Source organism: Trachurus trachurus (genome assembly GCF_905171665.1).
Source record: "Trachurus trachurus genome assembly, chromosome: 7".
NCBI classification, from domain to species: Eukaryota; Metazoa; Chordata; class Actinopteri; order Carangiformes; family Carangidae; genus Trachurus; species Trachurus trachurus.
The window spans coordinates 2858895-2877022 of record NC_139901.1 but is presented as its reverse complement, the minus strand read 5'-3'; the positions used below and the strand labels follow the sequence as shown (position 1 = coordinate 2877022).

General features: G+C 43.1%; 1 protein-coding gene across 1 annotated transcript in view; it reads right to left on the bottom strand.

Moving 5' to 3' along the window:
• Positions 1-1453: 1453 nt before the first annotated feature.
• Positions 1454-18128, bottom strand: part of LOC310988313 (myosin-1-like) — a gene marked incomplete at both ends in the record, with an annotated part of 31496 nt that continues 14821 nt past the window's right edge. Inside the window, 18 exons of the mRNA XM_083974859.1 lie at positions 1454-1465; positions 1552-1695; positions 2297-2392; positions 2495-2599; positions 4845-4924; positions 5006-5096; positions 6245-6370; positions 6532-6741; positions 8351-8537; positions 9222-9337; positions 9420-9544; positions 11312-11477; positions 12247-12430; positions 13062-13258; positions 14136-14254; positions 14881-15007; positions 15843-16074; positions 17314-17471. Of these exons, the coding sequence (XP_083830985.1) occupies positions 1454-1465; positions 1552-1695; positions 2297-2392; positions 2495-2599; positions 4845-4924; positions 5006-5096; positions 6245-6370; positions 6532-6741; positions 8351-8537; positions 9222-9337; positions 9420-9544; positions 11312-11477; positions 12247-12430; positions 13062-13258; positions 14136-14254; positions 14881-15007; positions 15843-16074; positions 17314-17471 (2475 nt within the window). The remainder of the gene's footprint in view (positions 1466-1551; positions 1696-2296; positions 2393-2494; positions 2600-4844; positions 4925-5005; positions 5097-6244; positions 6371-6531; positions 6742-8350; positions 8538-9221; positions 9338-9419; positions 9545-11311; positions 11478-12246; positions 12431-13061; positions 13259-14135; positions 14255-14880; positions 15008-15842; positions 16075-17313; positions 17472-18128) is intronic.

Here is an 18128-nt window from a genome sequence, read left to right as displayed (position 1 = left end):
TTCTTTGAACGCACCATGAGTTAGCAGCCCCCGCCCTTGTCAGGCATCAATTGGTCCTCGTGCTACGTCACCACATTCACGCGCATCCCTTGGCTGCACACACAGCCCTTCATGCCGTTCTCTCTCCTCATTGGATAACACTTGTATCCCACAAGGAAAATTTTCTCCTCGGGTTACAGCAGAGCAGAGTGACGGAGAGACTCGTGTTTAGGCTGAAATACTTCATGTAAGTGATTGCTGACGGAAAATAGGACTATTTAGGACTTATATTAACAAAAACATTCCACTGATATCTGCTTTAATGCTTAATAATATACTAACTAACGTTAATTCAGGGACCCTTATTGTAAAGTGTTACCGAAGCAACAAAGGACTTAAAGTAGTATTTCTTTTGGGAGTAGCTGAAGGAATGATGTTTAATGCTGCACTCAAATATTTCCTCTGGACTGGAGAGTAAACAACTGTTAGACAGGACATTTTATGGAAACATCACATTTTTAAGGCTCTTTAACACATATTGAAGTGGGTTCTGTCATTTTCAGGCTCCCTAGATTGAAATCCATGTTGTTCTACGAGCTGTTCCCTCAGTTGTCATTCAATGATATCATTATCTTTTTTAATTTGCCTCCTATGAGTAGCCTACCAGTACCAGTAGAGGGGGCGTGGTGGGGTCAGCAGTGGTTCATTTGCATTTAAAGGGACAGGCACTGAAACCAGCCGTTCTGAACAGGGCTGTTTTGAGCAGATATAAAGAGCTGCTGTGATGTTTGATCCTTGGGGGATTTTAACCAAATCATTTCACAGACATGTCTTTAAGACACCTGGGAACTATTTTAATTTGTGGAAGGGGCATAATAGTCTCCTTTAATGCTAACTACTTTAGCTAAGTAGCAATAGCAAATACTTCCCCTAACTAACCCCTTATTTTAATACTTCACCTAACTTTATTCAACAAAAGTGAACACAGCCACTGTCAGTAACTGTGTTAATGTCACTGCAGTAGATCCTAAAATCATACATTACTTGTCTGTAGCTTTTTTTTTTCCTCAACAAAACATGCACATTTCTCACCAACAACCAGAAGGGTTTTCAAACCGAGGAACAATAGATGAAGAATCAGGGAGGTGAAGAAGCAGGAACTGTGACCAGGTATGTTTCCACTCTGAGACTGTCATTGATGCCTTCTCCTACTTAGTCTACTCACCTGTCATGTTTCACCAAACTAAAGCATGACAGGGCTGTGTGACTGACTGACAAATGTTTGTTCCTCAGGGCTTGCCGTACCAGCGTGCATGAGACAGTTTCATCCTACGAACAATGTCACTCAGCTATTGTTGTAGACAGCGATTCAGGTGTCCACCTCCCATGATCCTATGGGCTTTACAGCACAAACACGTCAGCCAAAAACACACGGCAATCAAACATTAGAAGTCTCTGGAGAGGCAGGAGAGCTTCATTCAGCAATCTGCAGAAAAACACAAACAGAAAGGCTTTTAGACCAAATAATTTACTGTGAGCTATCAAATTAAAATGAATGAGAGTGAGACTCACCACTGCGACCTTGGTGATCTGCTCACGTGTCCGGATGCGCAGCTTGTTGACCGTTGTCTCGGCGATGTCTGCTCTCTCCTCTGCGTCATCCAGTTCGTGTTGAACTTTCCTGAAACGCACTGTGCTGCAGCTCACCTGCTCCTCCTGGTGGACAAACAGAAGAATGACACGTAAAAACCAGGTCTTGCGTCTATCTAAAGGGATAGTAGCATTTTTTTTAAAGTGGGGTTGTATGATCTACAAATAGCCCCTAAGTACTTCAATTGCAGTAGAAGACTCTCTGCACTCCTCCCGTTAGCAACGCCAGCCCATAACCCTGCACAGAGATTTACAACATACAGTGTTGTGAACAGACCCAAAGAAACGGCCTATTTTTGTGGCCTAAAAGAGGTTTTACCTGAAAAAAAAATACAGTTCCATTATTCGCTATAATATAATTTTTTCCAGCCCCTCAAAGTGCAGGAAAAACACAGTTTTATTATAGCGAACAATGGAACTGTGTATTTTTTTTCAGGTAAAACCTCTTTTAGGCCGTGAAAATAGGCCGTTTCTTTGGGTCCATTCACAACACTGTATGTTGTAAATCTCTGGGCAGGGCTATGGGCTGGCGTTGCTAACGGGAGGAGTGCAGAGAGTCTTCTACTGCAATTAAAGTACTTAGGGGCTATTTGTAGATCATACAACCCCACTTTTAAAGGTCTGTTTTGTTTAATTGTTATGTGATAACATAATGATAAGCCCTTACAGCATTCTCAGCCTGTCTCTTGTAGCTCTTGACTTTAGTCTGGAGCTTATCAACCAGCTCCTGCAGCCTCAGCAGAGTCTTCCTGTCCTCCTCTGACTGCAGGAACACAAGGAGAATGCATAAAGACCTCAGAGAATCAACACAACATCTGGCTGATGTGGACAGGAACAGCAGCAGGGGAATGAGAGGCGATCAGACCTGGTATGTCAGCTCTTTGACTTTCCTCTCATAGCGACGGACTCCTTTCTGGTACTCCTCACTCATCTTCTGCTCCATTATTAGCTCCGTCTGCAGCTCCCTCACCTGCACACACACACAGCAGTCCAGTGTTATATTGACCCTGCTATATCTGGATATCCTGTCTGGATCAGGATAGTTTTTCTTGTCATTTAAGTTTTTATTCAATATTTTATGCCAACATCATACAACAGACTTCAACACAAACATCACCATAGTAAACAAAAATATACAGAAAAAAGAAAAAGAAGAGAGAGAGAGAAAAAAAAAACACAAATCACAGCCCATAAACAGCGCAGCACATCTCCCAGCACTAAACACCATGGTCACCGAAAAAAAAAATATATACAGTATATGATAATATACCCATATACAAGTGGTCAACTGCTCATAGGATTCAGGTACCTATTCCCCTTTTATATGATTCAGAAAATGACCCCAGACCTGGTAAAATTTCCCTTTGTTATCATTTAACCTTGCTATCATCAATTCATAGGAGGCATTATCCGTCATCAGCTTAACCCAGTCAGTAAATTCTGGTGGAGTCTGACTCTTCCAGTGGCGAAGAATGGTCCTAGCTGCAGTAATGAAGCCTGTTGCTGCTAAACCAAATTCTGCTTTTGATATTCCTGGTGGTGACCTTGACTTATCTCCCAGTAGACAGAGTTGGGGGGGATTCAGGTAGAGTTTTTCCCAGCCATTCTGCCAATTTTCCTATAACTTTTTTCCAGAAAGGGAAAATCAAAGAGCACTCCCACATTAAATGTTAGAAGGTTCCTTCCTGAGAATTACACTTCCAACACAGGTTGTTCTGTATCAATCCCATTTTATGGAGCCTTACTGGTGTATAATAATACCTATGAATAATTTTATAATGTGTGAATTTACCTCGGACGTCCCTGATGGACATCCCTGTGTTTACTATTATGTACATCTTCCTCAATGTTGCAATTCAAATCTCTTTGCCAAATTAGTTATAATTAAATATAATTAATTATTATATTTCCCACACTGGGCATCGAGAACCATATTATAAAGAACTGAGGCTGAGTGAGCAGAACTGGGCAGCTGAAAGAGTCTAATCACATTCTCCCCATTGCCTGGTTTAATGCCTGAGGTTGTAACACAGTTTCTTTTTGTAGTATCTTATTTAATTTTGGAGATAAACAGCACCTTCCAATTCATCAGGCCTCAGCCAGGTTTAAATGGCATCTGTATAGATTGATCATGTTCTTAAAGTGTAAGTAAAAGAGCAGGGTCACTGGGAAGTGAAATACTTTAGCTTGGATTGAATTGCTTAAAATCCACCCATCATGTTTTAAGGTATATTTCAACATTTGGGCAAATTTGCCCATTGCCGTAATCCCTATAGTTTTAGGGGTAGGTGCATTACCTTTAATTGCCGGTGCAAGCTATTTCTCGATCGGCGGGGCAGAGATATGAGCTGCTCAGCTAACGCTACGGAGGCTAATGGTATTTCCGGCTTTCCCTCATCAAACTCATCAAATACACAATCCAACAACTCCAAAATGCTCTCTTGGACAAATTGTGTTTCACGCTATGAAATAATAATGTAACATTATGAGACAGGGATGTTTTCGAGGCAAATGTGTAGCCGGAACTACATCCCAGACACGGCTGCTCAGCAGAGTGACTTCAAAAGCGCAAGTAGTTCTGAGTATTTGCTTCATGTGTCATAATGTTACATAATTATACGTTATTATTTCATAGTGTGGTGAATGTGCAGGTCACAACTTGTCCACGAGAGTATTGGATTGTGTAGTTGGTGAGTTTGATTGGGGAAAACCACAAATACCATATGCCTCCGTAGCATTAGCTGAGCAGCTCTGCTCCGCTGATCGTAAAACAGCTTGCACCGACAATTAAAGGTGACGAACCTACTGCTATGACTATAGGGATTATGGCAATGGGCGACTTTGCCAAAATGTTGAACTACCCCTTTGAAAAACTTCTCCCTCTGTCTGTTAACTATGTTTCCATTAACTTGCTTAATGTGCACTTTGAAATTGTGATCTTAAAAACGACTAATGGAAACAGATGGATTTTGCTACAACAACAAAAAACATCTCTGACACATGGTTGCTGACAGATAGAAGAGGTTTGCCTTTCTGTCATGATGTGCACCAGATGCCCTCATTGCCATCAATTAGTTATTGTGGAGGATACAATGTTCTAACACTGTAAATCCGTCACCATGTTTAATTGGAATAATATTGCGAGAGGATAAAAAACCTAGCTTCATTTGCATAACACCATGTTACCATAACAACAAAGCATCAGTTTTACTCACTCTTGACTCCAGTTTAAGAAGCTGTTTCTTTCCTCCCTTCAGTGCCATCTGCTCCGTCTCATCCAGTTTGACCTGCAGGTCTGTGAGAGGAACAAACACAGATCAGACGATCTCTGTGTTGGACAGAGGAGTCATTAGCACTGTGTGTGTTGTTATTGTACCTTTCACTGTGCACTCCATGTTCTTCTTCATTCTCTCCATCATGCAACTGCTGTCCTGCTCCTTCTTCAGCTCCTCCGCCATCAGAGCCGCCTGGAGACACACATGTATGCACAGAGTACAGGTGAGTTCAGGCAGTGTTCGAATTACAGGGGAGCTCAGGGGAACCGAGTTGACAGATGATGATGTTGATGATGTCAATCATCAGGTTAAATAATGACGCAACCAGTGAGTTTTTGGTGCAAATAAGGAGGAAAGCTAGCCTAGAAATCTAGACGCACCCTAGCGGCAGCAAATATATTTGCTCCGTAGGTGGGTCTAGAAACGAGCCATAGGAACTTTTTGAGCCTCGAACACCGTTTGTGTTCACCAATCACAGCGCTCTATCTGTTTAGAGAGTCGTTGGGCGGTAGCCTCGCATCACCAGGCTCTTCAGACAAGCGAAGAGCCTCCGAATTTCGTCTGCATTCTGGTTCCTGTCTGTAGCGGATACCGAAATCACCAAATTCACCAAAATAAAAGTACTCACCAACATAAAACTTATAAAATAAACATTAACATGTAATACAATAAAAGCAAAATGTTAACTTAATGGCTCGGGGACTTTCTTGTAAATTATATTCCTTAAATTAAAGAATTTTACCGCATTTTATTAGCTTGGTGCTTTTATTTTGAAGTAAAGGTCTGTCTCTCTCGCCCTGGATCCGTTTCCTACCAAAACAGCGAGTCAACGGCCCCAGACTAGTTGGGCGGGCTTAACGCGATGACGACATACATTTTAATTGGCTTGTCAGGCTAACGTCATCCTGCTCTTTGCTCTGATTGGTCGTAGCGCTACCCTATTGCGTGCAGAGGCAGTTTGAAAGACAGCCTTCATCCCGCCTCCTGGATTGAGCCGAGGTCTACCCGTCGTTGCCAGACTAGACATGTTAATGATATAGTCTGGCTTGTCAGGCTAGAGGAAAGCAGGAAAAAAGTAAAGAAACTAAAGGACATAGAAATAGCCTATAGCAATAAGGAGGCCGAGGGTTTTATGGGCAGGTTGTGGGCTCCCCCCGAAAGTAGCTGTGTAATTTGAACATTGAGTACAGGTAACTCTGTCGGAGCACAATAATTTAAGAATTTCAAAAAGAAGCAGAGCAGAAGGAAAGATAGTACAGCAGGAAAGAAAACAAAACAAAAAAAACAGCAGCTGGTTTGATCAGAGGTTAAAAGGTCAGAGGTCAGGGTGCAGGACTGACATCAGTGATAGCTTTCTTGGCTTTGTCCTCAGCGCTGCGACTCTCCTCCACCGCCTCGTCCACCTCTCCTGTGAGCACAGACAGATCGGCCTCCATCTTCCTCTTGTGGTTCACCAGACAAGCGTTCTGAAGCACAAGCAGGAAATCAACCAGGAAATCAGTCAAACAATCAGCAAGTCAGTCAGTCAGCCTTCAGCCAGAGTGTGTGTGTGTGTGTGTGTGTGTGTGTGTGTGTGTGTGTGTGTGTGTGTGTGTGTGTGTGTGTGTGTGTGTGTGTGTGTGTGTACCTGTGTAGCGAGCAGGTTGACTCTCTCCGCCACCTCCACCAGCTCGTGTTCAGCCGTCCTGCGGGCGCGGTCGCTCTGCTCCAGGACCTCACGCAGCTCCTCCTCCTCTGCCGTCATCAGAGAGCAGCGTCGCTCCAGCAGGACGATCTGTTCTCGCAGCTGATTGGTCAACTGGACTTTATCCTCCAGCTCCACCTGCTGCTCTTTCACCTGGAACCCCGTAACATTGAATAATTAAATACCATTTAGCATTTCAGAACATAAGAGCAGTATTAGAAATTCTGATGAAAAGTCTTCTGTAGCGAGACACTTTAATAGTGCTGGCCATGATGTATGTTCTGAGATTTCCGGGCATAGAAGAAGTGAAACCTTTGAAAAGAGGGGGAGATAGGGAAAAAGTTTTACTGCAACGTGAAGCATTTTGGATACACACGTTGCAGACTGAGTACCCTAAAGGTATGAATGAGGGGTTGCTGTTGGGATGGTTTCTATAATGTTTTTCTGTAAAGTTTTCTGAGATAATTATGTGCATTATGTGCATATGGTGTATTTCATGTATTTTGTACTTTGTGGCTTGATGTAGGGCTTCAGTTTGGTACTTCATTTTGGTACTGGATGCGTATCATATTATATATAGAGGGAGCTACAGCTATTCTAGCGCTTTATTTTTTCACTGTGCTGATTTGCTCCGTTTCCTTTTATTATAATGGTTGACCGCACTTTTTTAATTGTTCTATTTACCTATTTACATGTATTTACCTGTGATACTTTAGATGTCTGGGTTCTTGGATATTTGTGACATTTTTACATTTTTCTACATGTTTCTATTTTTCTAATATTTGTGCATTGTGAAGTTGTTATTCTTCTTGATTACTGTACTGCTACTTGTCTATCAAGTGATTGACCACAGCTGTGAGTATTAAATACATCACTTCCTGTTGAAGATTGCACACTGAGGAAGACGTTGTCGAAACCGGTCTGTGTGTGTTAAGCGCCGACGCAGTCTGCAATAAAAAACAATGAGAAGGACACGAGTGCTGCTGGCCTTTCTTCTTTTTCTTTAAAGGGATAGTTCACCCAAAATTCAAATTTCACTCATTATCTACTCACCCTCATGTCGACTAAGAGCTGTGAGAATTTTCAGAGTCCTCCGTTTCTTCTCTGAGTTACGGGGGGGTCCACACAGCAGTATTTGTCCATATAATGGTTGTCAATGGATACCAACTTTCTTCGTCCAAAAAGACACACCAAAAAACATCCAAATACCTCCATACTGCTCGTCTGTAATGTCCCTCTTGTATTGAAGCCCCGACATGAGAAATTGTTCCGCTGGCCAGTGCAAATCACGCGAGATTTGCACTGACACAGGAAGAGCAGTGAACTGAGACACTGGGAGCTTCTGCTACAAACAAGCTTGAAATATAGACTTATTACATTTTTTCATGTTGGGGCTTCAATACAAGAGGGACATTACATACGAGCAGCATGGAGGTATTTGGATGTTTTTTGGTGTGTCTTTTTGGACGAAGAAAGTTGGTATCCATTGACAACCATTATATGGACAAATACTGTTGCGCGGACCCCCCCCGTAACTCAGAGAAGGAACGGAGGACTCTGAAACTTCTCACAGCCCTTAGTCGACATGAGGGTGAGTAGATAATGAGTGAAATTTGAATTTTGGGTGAACTATCCCTTTAAGTGCAACTTTTGGCTGTGCACCTCTTCAGTTTGTTCCTGATCAATCATCCAGTATACAGGATGTCCTCAAGTTGAGCTTGTGGTTTCAGTATCTTGGATTGATTTGGATCCGATGGATTACCTGTGTCTGCAGGTGTCTGATGACCCTCTGGCTCTCAGCAGCCTGTTTGTTGGCGTATCCCAGCTGAACCTCCATCTCATTCAAGTCAGACTCCATCTTCTTCCTCAGACGAACTGCCTCACTGCGACTACGGATCTCTGCCTCCAAACTGGCCTGCATGGTCTCCAGGGAGCGCTGGTGGTTCCGTCTACAGGTGGGCAGCAGATTTTTTTATTGTTTTGAATTTGGTACCTGTAGTTAAAGGGATAGTTCAACATTTTGGCAAATTGGCCCATTGCCATAATCGCTATAGTCATAGCAGTAGGTTCATTACCTTTCATTGTCGGTGTAAGCTATTTTTAGAACGTGAGCTGCTCAGAGCTACGCTATGGAGGCTAAAGGAATTTCTTGGTTTCCCTCATCAAACTCATCAAATACAAAATCCAAACAACACCAAAACGCTCTGGTGGTACGAAATGGAGCCGTTTTCAAGGTAAATACAGAGACTGCTTGATGAAAACCTGTCCCTGAACGCAACGCGCATCAGCGGTTTTGCATGAATTCATGTCTAAAACAACTCTGTCTCGTAACATTCCATTATTATCTCATAGCGTGGTGAATGTGCAGCGCACAACATGTCCACGAAAGCGTTTTGGAGTTTGGATTTTGTCTTTAAAGACTTTGATGAGGGAAACCAAGAAATTCCATCAGCCTCTGTAGCGTAGCTCTGAGCAGCTTGCCGCTCTGCTCCACCGTTCTAAAAATAGCTTGCACCGACAATTAAAGGTAATGAACCTACTGCTATGACTATCGCGATTATGGTAATGGGCCAATTTGCCAAAATCTGGAACTATCCCTTTAAGAGTGATTGTTGAGACTGTTACTTCGGTACCTGAGGTTGTCCACCTCCTCGTCCTTCTCTGCAATCTTGCGCTCTATCTCGGTCCTTATCTGCTGCAGCTCCATCTGGAATCTCACGGTCTTGCTCTCCTCGTGCTCCAGAGTTCCCTGGTGAGTAGAGAGGTCTATTAAATAATCTGGATGGTGGAGACTTGACAGATAAAGCATCTGCAGCAGGTAGGTCAGATACCTCTGCTTCCTCCAGAGCTGCTCGGATGTTGCTCTTCTCCACATCAAGGATTTTCTTCATTCTCTCGAGCTCATTGATGGTCTTGCCTCCATAACTTATCTGATCAGTCAGGTCAAGGATCTCATCTACAATCAAAATTAAATTTGTCAATCAATTGAAAATAATCATTTCAGTTAGTTTCTTTGTATTTTTCATTGCTTTTGAATAACGAGCTGGCTAATTACTTGGTTGGGAACATCATCTCCAGCAGACCTTTAAACTTCTGATATATCTCACACAAGGGCGTAACTTTGGGTTAAATATTGAGGGGGTTACAATCTCTGCCCATTTAAGGATATATTTCAACAAAAAAGTGAAGAGCGCAAAATCATTAACTTTGATAAGAGTACAAAGCTAATGCACCTCTTATTTTTGGCATTCCCATATTAGTAACAGTAGTAAAAGGTATTTCAGTCATGCATTTTATTTTGTTGTTAATCATTTATTCTGAAAGGACTAATGCTTATTAATCAATTGATCATATCACCACTTGCCATCATGTAGCTATTTCTTACCAGGCAGATGAACTAATGTCACAATTTGTGATTTAGGCATCTAGGCTGCCTGCAGAGGCATCATGGACATAGAACACCACACCTTGCCATTAAAGACCAAATTGAGAGAGTTTTCAGATCAGCTAAATCCTACCAGCACATTCTGTGGTGTCTTCCTCTAGCTTTACCTCTAGTCACTAGTAGGCTAAACGGGAGCGTACCTATGTTCCCCAGGTCCTATGTTCCCCGTTTTTCCCAAAAAGGGTCCTATGTTCCCCGGTCGCAATACATACTGGGGAACATAGGACCCCTTTTCTAAAAAAGGGTCTTATGTTCCTCGCTGTTGCTAGTCGATGGACTCTCCCTACTTATCTGGACTCTCTCTATCTATCTGGCCTGTCTAGCCTCTATACTAAACTTAACCAACTCCTTTCTTCATTGCCTAAACCTAACCAATGGGACAATTCCACTTCTCAACTCTCATTCAGAAATAGGCAAAAATCTGCAAAGTCACAACTCCACTTCCAGGTATGGGACCAAAAATTGCAGGTTCCCCGGGTCCTTTTGGAAAAAAGTGGGGAACATAGGACCCCCGGTCACATACACAGCGGGGAACATCGGACCCTTTTGGGGAAAAGTGGGGAACATAGGACCTTTTTTTTAGAAAAAGGTCCTATGTTCCCCGGTCCCATACAAAGTGGGGAACATAGGACCTTTTTTTTTTTTAGAAAAATGTCCTATGTTCCCTGGTCCCATACAAAGTGGGGAACATAGGACCTGGGGAACATGGGGATGATCCCCTAGTAAACTAGCATCTAGCATCACATTGTAAGGTTATTGGAAATATTACTTTTGGTTTCTTGTAAATTAAATTACATCAGTAAAAACAACAGCTTCTTCATACCAGCTTGTAGATGTGTTATTCACTGCAATTATATGATTATTTAGGGGGTTATATTGCGTGAGCTTAGAATTATAGGGTTCTATCTCCGTTTTGGGTAGTTCCGAGATATTGAGCATCAAAGTTCCAACTCGGCTTGTGTTTTGGTTGATAGAACCTTTTTATTTTATGAATAACTAATTAAAAAAATGTTGAAAATTTAAAAATAACACCACACAGGCATTAACAGACCACTAATGCATGATATTATGCAAAAAACTCAATTATAGAATACTATAAGATAGAACCTTATAATTCTAAGCTCACGATTGGCTGGATTTTTTGGGGGGGGTTATAACCCCCTTTAACCCCACCATAAATTATGGCCATGATCTCACATGAGGAGACTCTCCAGACTTAAAAACCGAGCCTAGATCCACAGGAAGTTCATCTTGTGGTTGCTGTAGGAGAGAGAGTACCTTGGAGGTTCCTGTTTTCACGTTTAATCGTCTCCAGTTGGTCCAGAGCTTCTTCGTAGCAGTTCTTGAGTTTGAAGAGCTCGGTGCTCAGACTGCGAGACTCTCGCTGCGTCGACTCCAGGTCCGTCTGACTCTCCTCAAACTTCAGCTTCCAGTCACTCAACAACTGCATCAGACACAAGCAGCACTCCATTGTTTCTGAGCTTCTCTTACTGCCACCTTCCACATCTCCTGTGTAAGTAATATACTTACACTAATTTCCTTTATCAAAGGGATAGTTCACCCAAAATTGAAATTTCACTCATTATCTACTCACCCTCATGTCGACTAAGGGCTGGGAGAAGTTTCAGAGTCCTCCGTGGCTTCTCTGAGTTACAGGGGGTCTCGGCATAGCAGTGCATGTCAATATAACGGTTGCAAATGGATACCAACTGTCTTCGTAACAAAAAGACACACCAAAAAACATCCAAATACCTCCATGCTGCTCGTATGTAATGTCCGTCTTGTATTGAAGCCCCGAAATGCGAAATTGTCCCGAAAAAAATTAAATAAGTCTATATTTCAAGCTTGTTTTGTAGCGGAAGCTTCTCGAAGCTCCTCTTCCCGGTTCGTCAAATTTGGACGAACTGGGAAGAGGAGCTTCCGCTACAAAACAAGCTTGAATAGACTTATTTAATTTTTTTCGGGACAATTTCACATTTCGGGGCTTCAATACAAGACGGACATTACATACGAGCAGCATGGAGGTATTTGGATGTTTTTTGGTGTGTCTTTTTGTTACGAAGACAACTGAGTAGGTATCCATTTGCAACCGTTATATGGAGACGCCGAGACCCCCTGTAACTCAGAGAAGAAACTCAGAAACTTCAATTTTGGGTGAACTATCCCTTTAAATACAAAAGGTTGCAGGATTATGGGACGTGTTGTGGACTGACCTTGTCAAAGTTACGTTGCTTCTTGTCCAGAGCCAGAGCAGCGGCGTTGGAGCGCTCCAGTTCAACCACCAGGTCTTCGATCTCTGTCTGCAGACGCACTTTGGTTTTATCCAGTGAGGAACATTTGGCCTGAGACGCCCCCACAGCTTCTTCAGCAGTCTGAAGTTTGGCCACTAACTTCTTCCTGCAAAACAACAAAGCATAGCAAACTAATGCAATTAAGTTTAAAAAAAAAGAAAATACCTTTAGGTTCCTGAAGCGTGATCCAGATCAGCTGGTGAAAGCAGTTGTAGACTGCAGTTTAAAGGGACAACGAGGAGTTTTGGAACACTACATTTATGAGCCTCCGCGCGCATCGTGAAATTCTTTGATCAGCACAAGACAGACTCATGTTTTCATTCATCAAGAATTAAAGTCAGTGGTTCAAAGAGGTTCACATACTGTCGTAGCTCCGACCATAAACGGCGATTCAGCTGCCTTATTCTCATGATTCGCCGCAAAACCGAAAGTAAAGAAAAGCTGGTCGGCTCGCCCAGCATTTCCACCATCACCAATAATAACAAAATAACGATAGAGACAAAATGATATTTTTATCGAAAATGGGCCCATTAACAAGTGGTAACGTAGATTCATCCACATTAATATGAAACTTTTGTATTGTCGCGGAATTTTTCGTTCTGCCGATGGAGAAACTCCTCGTTGTCCCTTTAAAAGTTGGCCACTGGAGGTAAAGTCCTTCCAGAGGGTGTTACACACTCTGCAATTCATTCTAAAACCCAAATTAGTATAAGTGAATAGTGTCAGTATGGTCTTACTTTGCATCTTCCAGTTCCTCTATCCTCAGCACAGCATCAGTCTCGTACTTGGCTCTCCACTGGATCACCTGGTTGTTGGCGTTGGACAGCGCCCTCTGCAGCTCGGCCTTGGCCTCCTGCTCCTCCTCCAGCTGCTCTTTCAGCAGACTACATTCATGACGGGAAGCCTGCACGGCGTGAGCCAGGGCTACACGGGCCTGAAACACACCCACATCCCTTTATCTACTTTCAACCACATACTGTACTTGATGCTCCTACCTACAGGTCATTTCTTTTAACACAAGTCAATTATGTGTTCTACACTCTAATGTTAAAGGGATACTAGCATTTTTTAAAAGTGGGGTTGTATGATCTACAAATAGCCCCTAAGTACTTTAAAGCAGTACTAAAGAACTTTCAGTTTTGGTTGAGTTTGGCGGCGCCTGTGGACCAAAGCGGTAGTGTTTTGCCTGAAGGAAGACTCCATTTCCCATGAACACTAGCGTGAAGCCCTGTAAATATCCTGCATTAAAATTAACAAAAGACATCAAAACTAAGTTTCTGTTTCCAGTGGATCATTTCAAAGTGAAAACACAAACATAATCCATTGCTAAAGTGCCGTTTTGCCTGTTCCCTCCTTGTTGTGACTCGCAAAAGTGAAAGTGAAGGAAGACTCCATTTCCCATGAACACTAGCGTGAGAGCAGGGTTCCTACCATGCTCCTCAAAGCTGCTTAGTGCCAGAGAAAGAGATACAGACCCCCTCAGGCCATGACAGAGGTGTCATTCAACTTGTTGTAAGTCGATGTATCATCACAAAAGTTATGAAAATATTTTATGAAGGTTGAAAAGTTCCTTAGTGTTGGTTTAATTGCAGTAGCAGACTCTCTGCACTCCTCCCGTTAGCAATGCCAGCCCATAGCCCTGCCCAGAGATTTACAACATACAGTGTTGTGAACAGACCCAAAGAAACGGCCTATTTTCGGGAGGAGTGCAGAGAGTCTTCTACTGCAATTGAAGTACTTAGGGGCTATTTGTAGATCATACAACCCCACTTTAAAAAAAAATGCTACTATCCCTTTAAGGTCAGCCGTACTTTGCTCTCCTCCTCCGTCTGCCTCTTCAGATCATCGAAGCTCTGGCAAACCCCGGTCTTAGAGCGCTGGAGCTGACCAATCATTGCGTCTCGCTCCTCCACACGACGGCTGTACTCGGCTGGAGGAGCAAAGAGAGAGAAGAAAGATGATTATCAAATGAATACAGGTTCTATCTATGTCCTTGTCAGTTTCATGCGTCTCTGATTGTTTTTTTCCCAATCACGGAAGATACCAACTTCACATCATCTCTCATCCTCATCGCCTTGCCTGAAAAATATATTTTCTAAAATGAAATTTCAATTCAGGAACACTCTCATTGTTGATTAAAACCATTTAATGCTACAAATGGTATACAGTTAGACTTGGCGCTAGGGGCTCCACTCCGGTAGCCCCCTGGATTTTACAAGGGGGAGGCTATGTCACTCCAGAGAGCGCAAATAATAAGTGGAATCGAGGCACGACATGGGAGCCATTTGGACTCTGAGACACTGAGATGGTGGAGGCAAGCTTTGACAGCAGCAATTTCATGAATGCAGCAGTATTGAAGGGGAGATCAGTGTGACCGCCTAGATTTAAATAGACCACCTGTGGGAGAATGAATGTGCATTGGATGGAGACTAATGGCTAATTTAGCTGTGGCTTATGAGATCTGTGTCCTGCATGGATTTACGCAGAGCTTCATTTGACAGATGATTGTTATGATTATTGTCTTGGGTGAGTTTGTTCTGGGGGTGTGTGTTGTACCTGTCTCGGTCAGGGCTCGGGCTTTCTGAGCAGAAACTTCAGTCAGTTGTCTCTGCAGCTCGTCAGCTCTGCTCCTGCTCTCATGCAGCTGGTCCTCATAAACCCTGCACATCTTCTCCACAGCACCCTGCAACCCCCCCCCCCCACACACACACACACACAAACACAAACACAAACACACATGCATAATGATTTCACAAGCCCTTTACTCTAAACCAGGGATGTCAAACATACGGCCCGCGGGCCAAGACCAGCCCGCCAGAGGGTCCAGTACGGCCCGCAGGATGAATTTGCCAAGAGTGAAAATTACATAGAATCCAGCAGAACAATAATATTGTATGTATTTTTCTCAAGAAATTTCATTCATTCGTTCATTTGCACTAAATCAAAGGAAATATTTAGAGTTCTTGTTATTTATAGGTTATTATACTATTATTTCACTGGTCCGGCCCACTTCAGATCAAATTGCGCTCTATGTGGCCCCTGAAACAAAATGAGTTTGACACCCCTGCTCTAAACTAACCATCTCAACTGAGTGCCTAACCCCAACCCTAAAACCAAGCATCTCAATCAGCCACTTAAAGGGACAATGAGGAGTTTTGGAAAGCGAAGTGTTTTCACACTACATTTCCCATTTCCCATGACAGCGTCCAGGAAACCGAAACGAGTCGACCACTAAATAATAATATCAAAATAACCATAAAGACAAAACTATATATTTATCGAAAATGGACCCGTTAACAAGTGTGGGTAACGTAGATTCATCCACATAAATATGAGACTCTTTTATAACCAAACGCAAACCCCTCGGGGTCTCTTTAAACTTGTGGCAGATTGTTCTCTACTAATCTGTCAGTTCCTGGTTTTCAGACCCTAAAATTATAGTCTAAACCTCAATTGATAGATCGATAGATTAACTTCAAAGACAACTTGGTTTCCTGATTCTTCTATCACTACGGCACCTTGGATCTGGACAGCTGTTCCACGTTGGCAGCCAGGTCGTCAGCCTCCAGCCTGAACTCTGCCTTCTCCTTCTCCAGTTTCTGTTTGGTTCTCTGCAGAGCGTCGATCTGCTCGCCGAGCTCCGCCACCGCGTCCGAGTGCTTCTTTCTCAGAGTGGCGGCCGTGGCCTCGTGGTGAAGCCCCGCCTCCTCCAGCTCCCGCCGCATCTTCATGAAATCTGCCTCTCGCTTCCTGTTGGACGTGAACTCGGTTACGGTTGGTAGTCACAGGGAGCACAGCTCAGGTAGCTGGGATAACAAAATAGTTTCAGACAGTCTCTCGGGGTTTTAAAGGGATAGTTCACCCAAAATTCAAATTTCATACTCATTATCTACTCACCCTCATGTCAACTAAGAGCTGTGAGAATTTCTCCTCCGTACCTTCTCTGAGTTACGGGGGGGTCCGCACAGCAGTATTTGTCCATATAATGGTTGTCAATGGATACCACTTTTCTTCATCCAAAAAGACACACCAAGAAACATTCAAATACCTCCATACTGCTCGTCTGTAATGTCCCTCTTGTATTGAAGCCCCGACATGAGAAATTGTTCCGAAAAAACGAAATAAGTCTATATTTTAAGCTTGTTTGTAGCGGAAGCTCCCAGTGTCTCAGTTCACTGCTCTTCCTGTGTCTGTGCAAATCTCACGTGATTTGCACTGACCGGCGGAACAATTTCTCATGTTGGGGCTTCAATACAAGAGGGACATTACAGACGAGCAGTATGGAGGTATTTGGATGTTTTTTGGTGTGTCTTTTTGGATGAAGAATGAAGCTTAGCGAAAGTTCAGACAGGAAGACTATCTCTTTAAGCATGATTCATGTTTTCCCGCTATCCTCTCGCTCCACCCTTATTCTCATAATTCAACCAATCACAGTCTGCCATCCTCTTTCTCTTCCACCAATCAGTCATTAGCGTCAAATTTAAAAGTTCTCTCTCTCTCTCTCCTGTCATCCAGCCGTCATTTCAGCAAACTCTCAGCCCACCTCCACCCCGGCACCACCTCCATCAAGATACAGATCGCCTTAATCCGGATCTTCAACCGAGAAGTTCCCTCATCAGGCGACTTCAAGCTTCCCTACCACCACCAGTGTCTAGGCCCGGGGGGATATAACTTCTTCAGATGCAAGCTTCTCATCCCCAGATCAGTTGACTCGGCTGGTCTACACCCCGTGGTCTAAGCGCCAACGTTTATTTTGTTCATAATAAATGTAATTTCATCTTCATCTTCAAACCTGGCTCTCTCGTCGTAAATGGTCTATCCTGATTGAAATAGTGGTATCCATTCACAACCATTATATGGACAAATACTAACTCAGAGAAGGTACGGAGGACTCTGAAAATTCTCACAGCTCTTCGTCAACATGAGGGTGAGTAGATAATGAGTGAAATTTGAATTTTGGGTGAACTATCCATTTAATGTGATGATGACCTGTTGAGAGCGATCTGAGCGGCAGAGGCTCCTCCCGCCTCCTCCAGTTTCTCTCCCAGCTCTTCCAGCTCTCTGGCGACGTCGTTCCTCTGACGTTCAGCTTTGGAGCGCCATGCCCGCTCGGCGTCCAGCGCCTCCTCCAGCTCCTCGATACGAGTCTGAGGGAGCGATCACAACAGGACGAATCGCCTTGTTGTTTACAACTACTTCCGGGTAGAAAACCAGCATGAGAACAATAGTGACGGACGAGAGTTTCGCTATATATATCTAATTTTTCATGTTACTATATCGCTGTTTAGACTAATCTGATGTTTGTAAAGTCTATAAAGAGAGGGCTGCCCGCACACTCTTACAGGAGGTCACAGTGATTTATTTAGCACAAACGTTTTCGACCATGTGTGGTCTTCATCAGGTGCCAGAAAACGTTTGTGCTAAATAAATCACTGTGACCTCCTGTAAGAGTGTGCGGGCAACCCTCTCTTTTTCTACATTACTTTTTATTGCCCTGCACCTCAATAGCCTACAGCATGATGTGCGTATAAAAACCTCCTTTTTCCAGAATTCTTGTAAAGTCTATAAAACCAATGATTGGACAAACATTACTATTTATGTGTGCACATTTTTGTAAGTAGTCATGGTTATCATAGATTAGCTGGGCTAACGGTTAGCTACCTGTTTAACTTTAATAACTCAGTGACTCAATAAACGGTCCATGAAAAAATATTTTCTCCAGCGGATATGAGTTACAACATGGCTGAGCTAACTGGAGTAGTTTCATGTCGTGTCCCACAACGGGAGGGTTTTAACAGCTGACG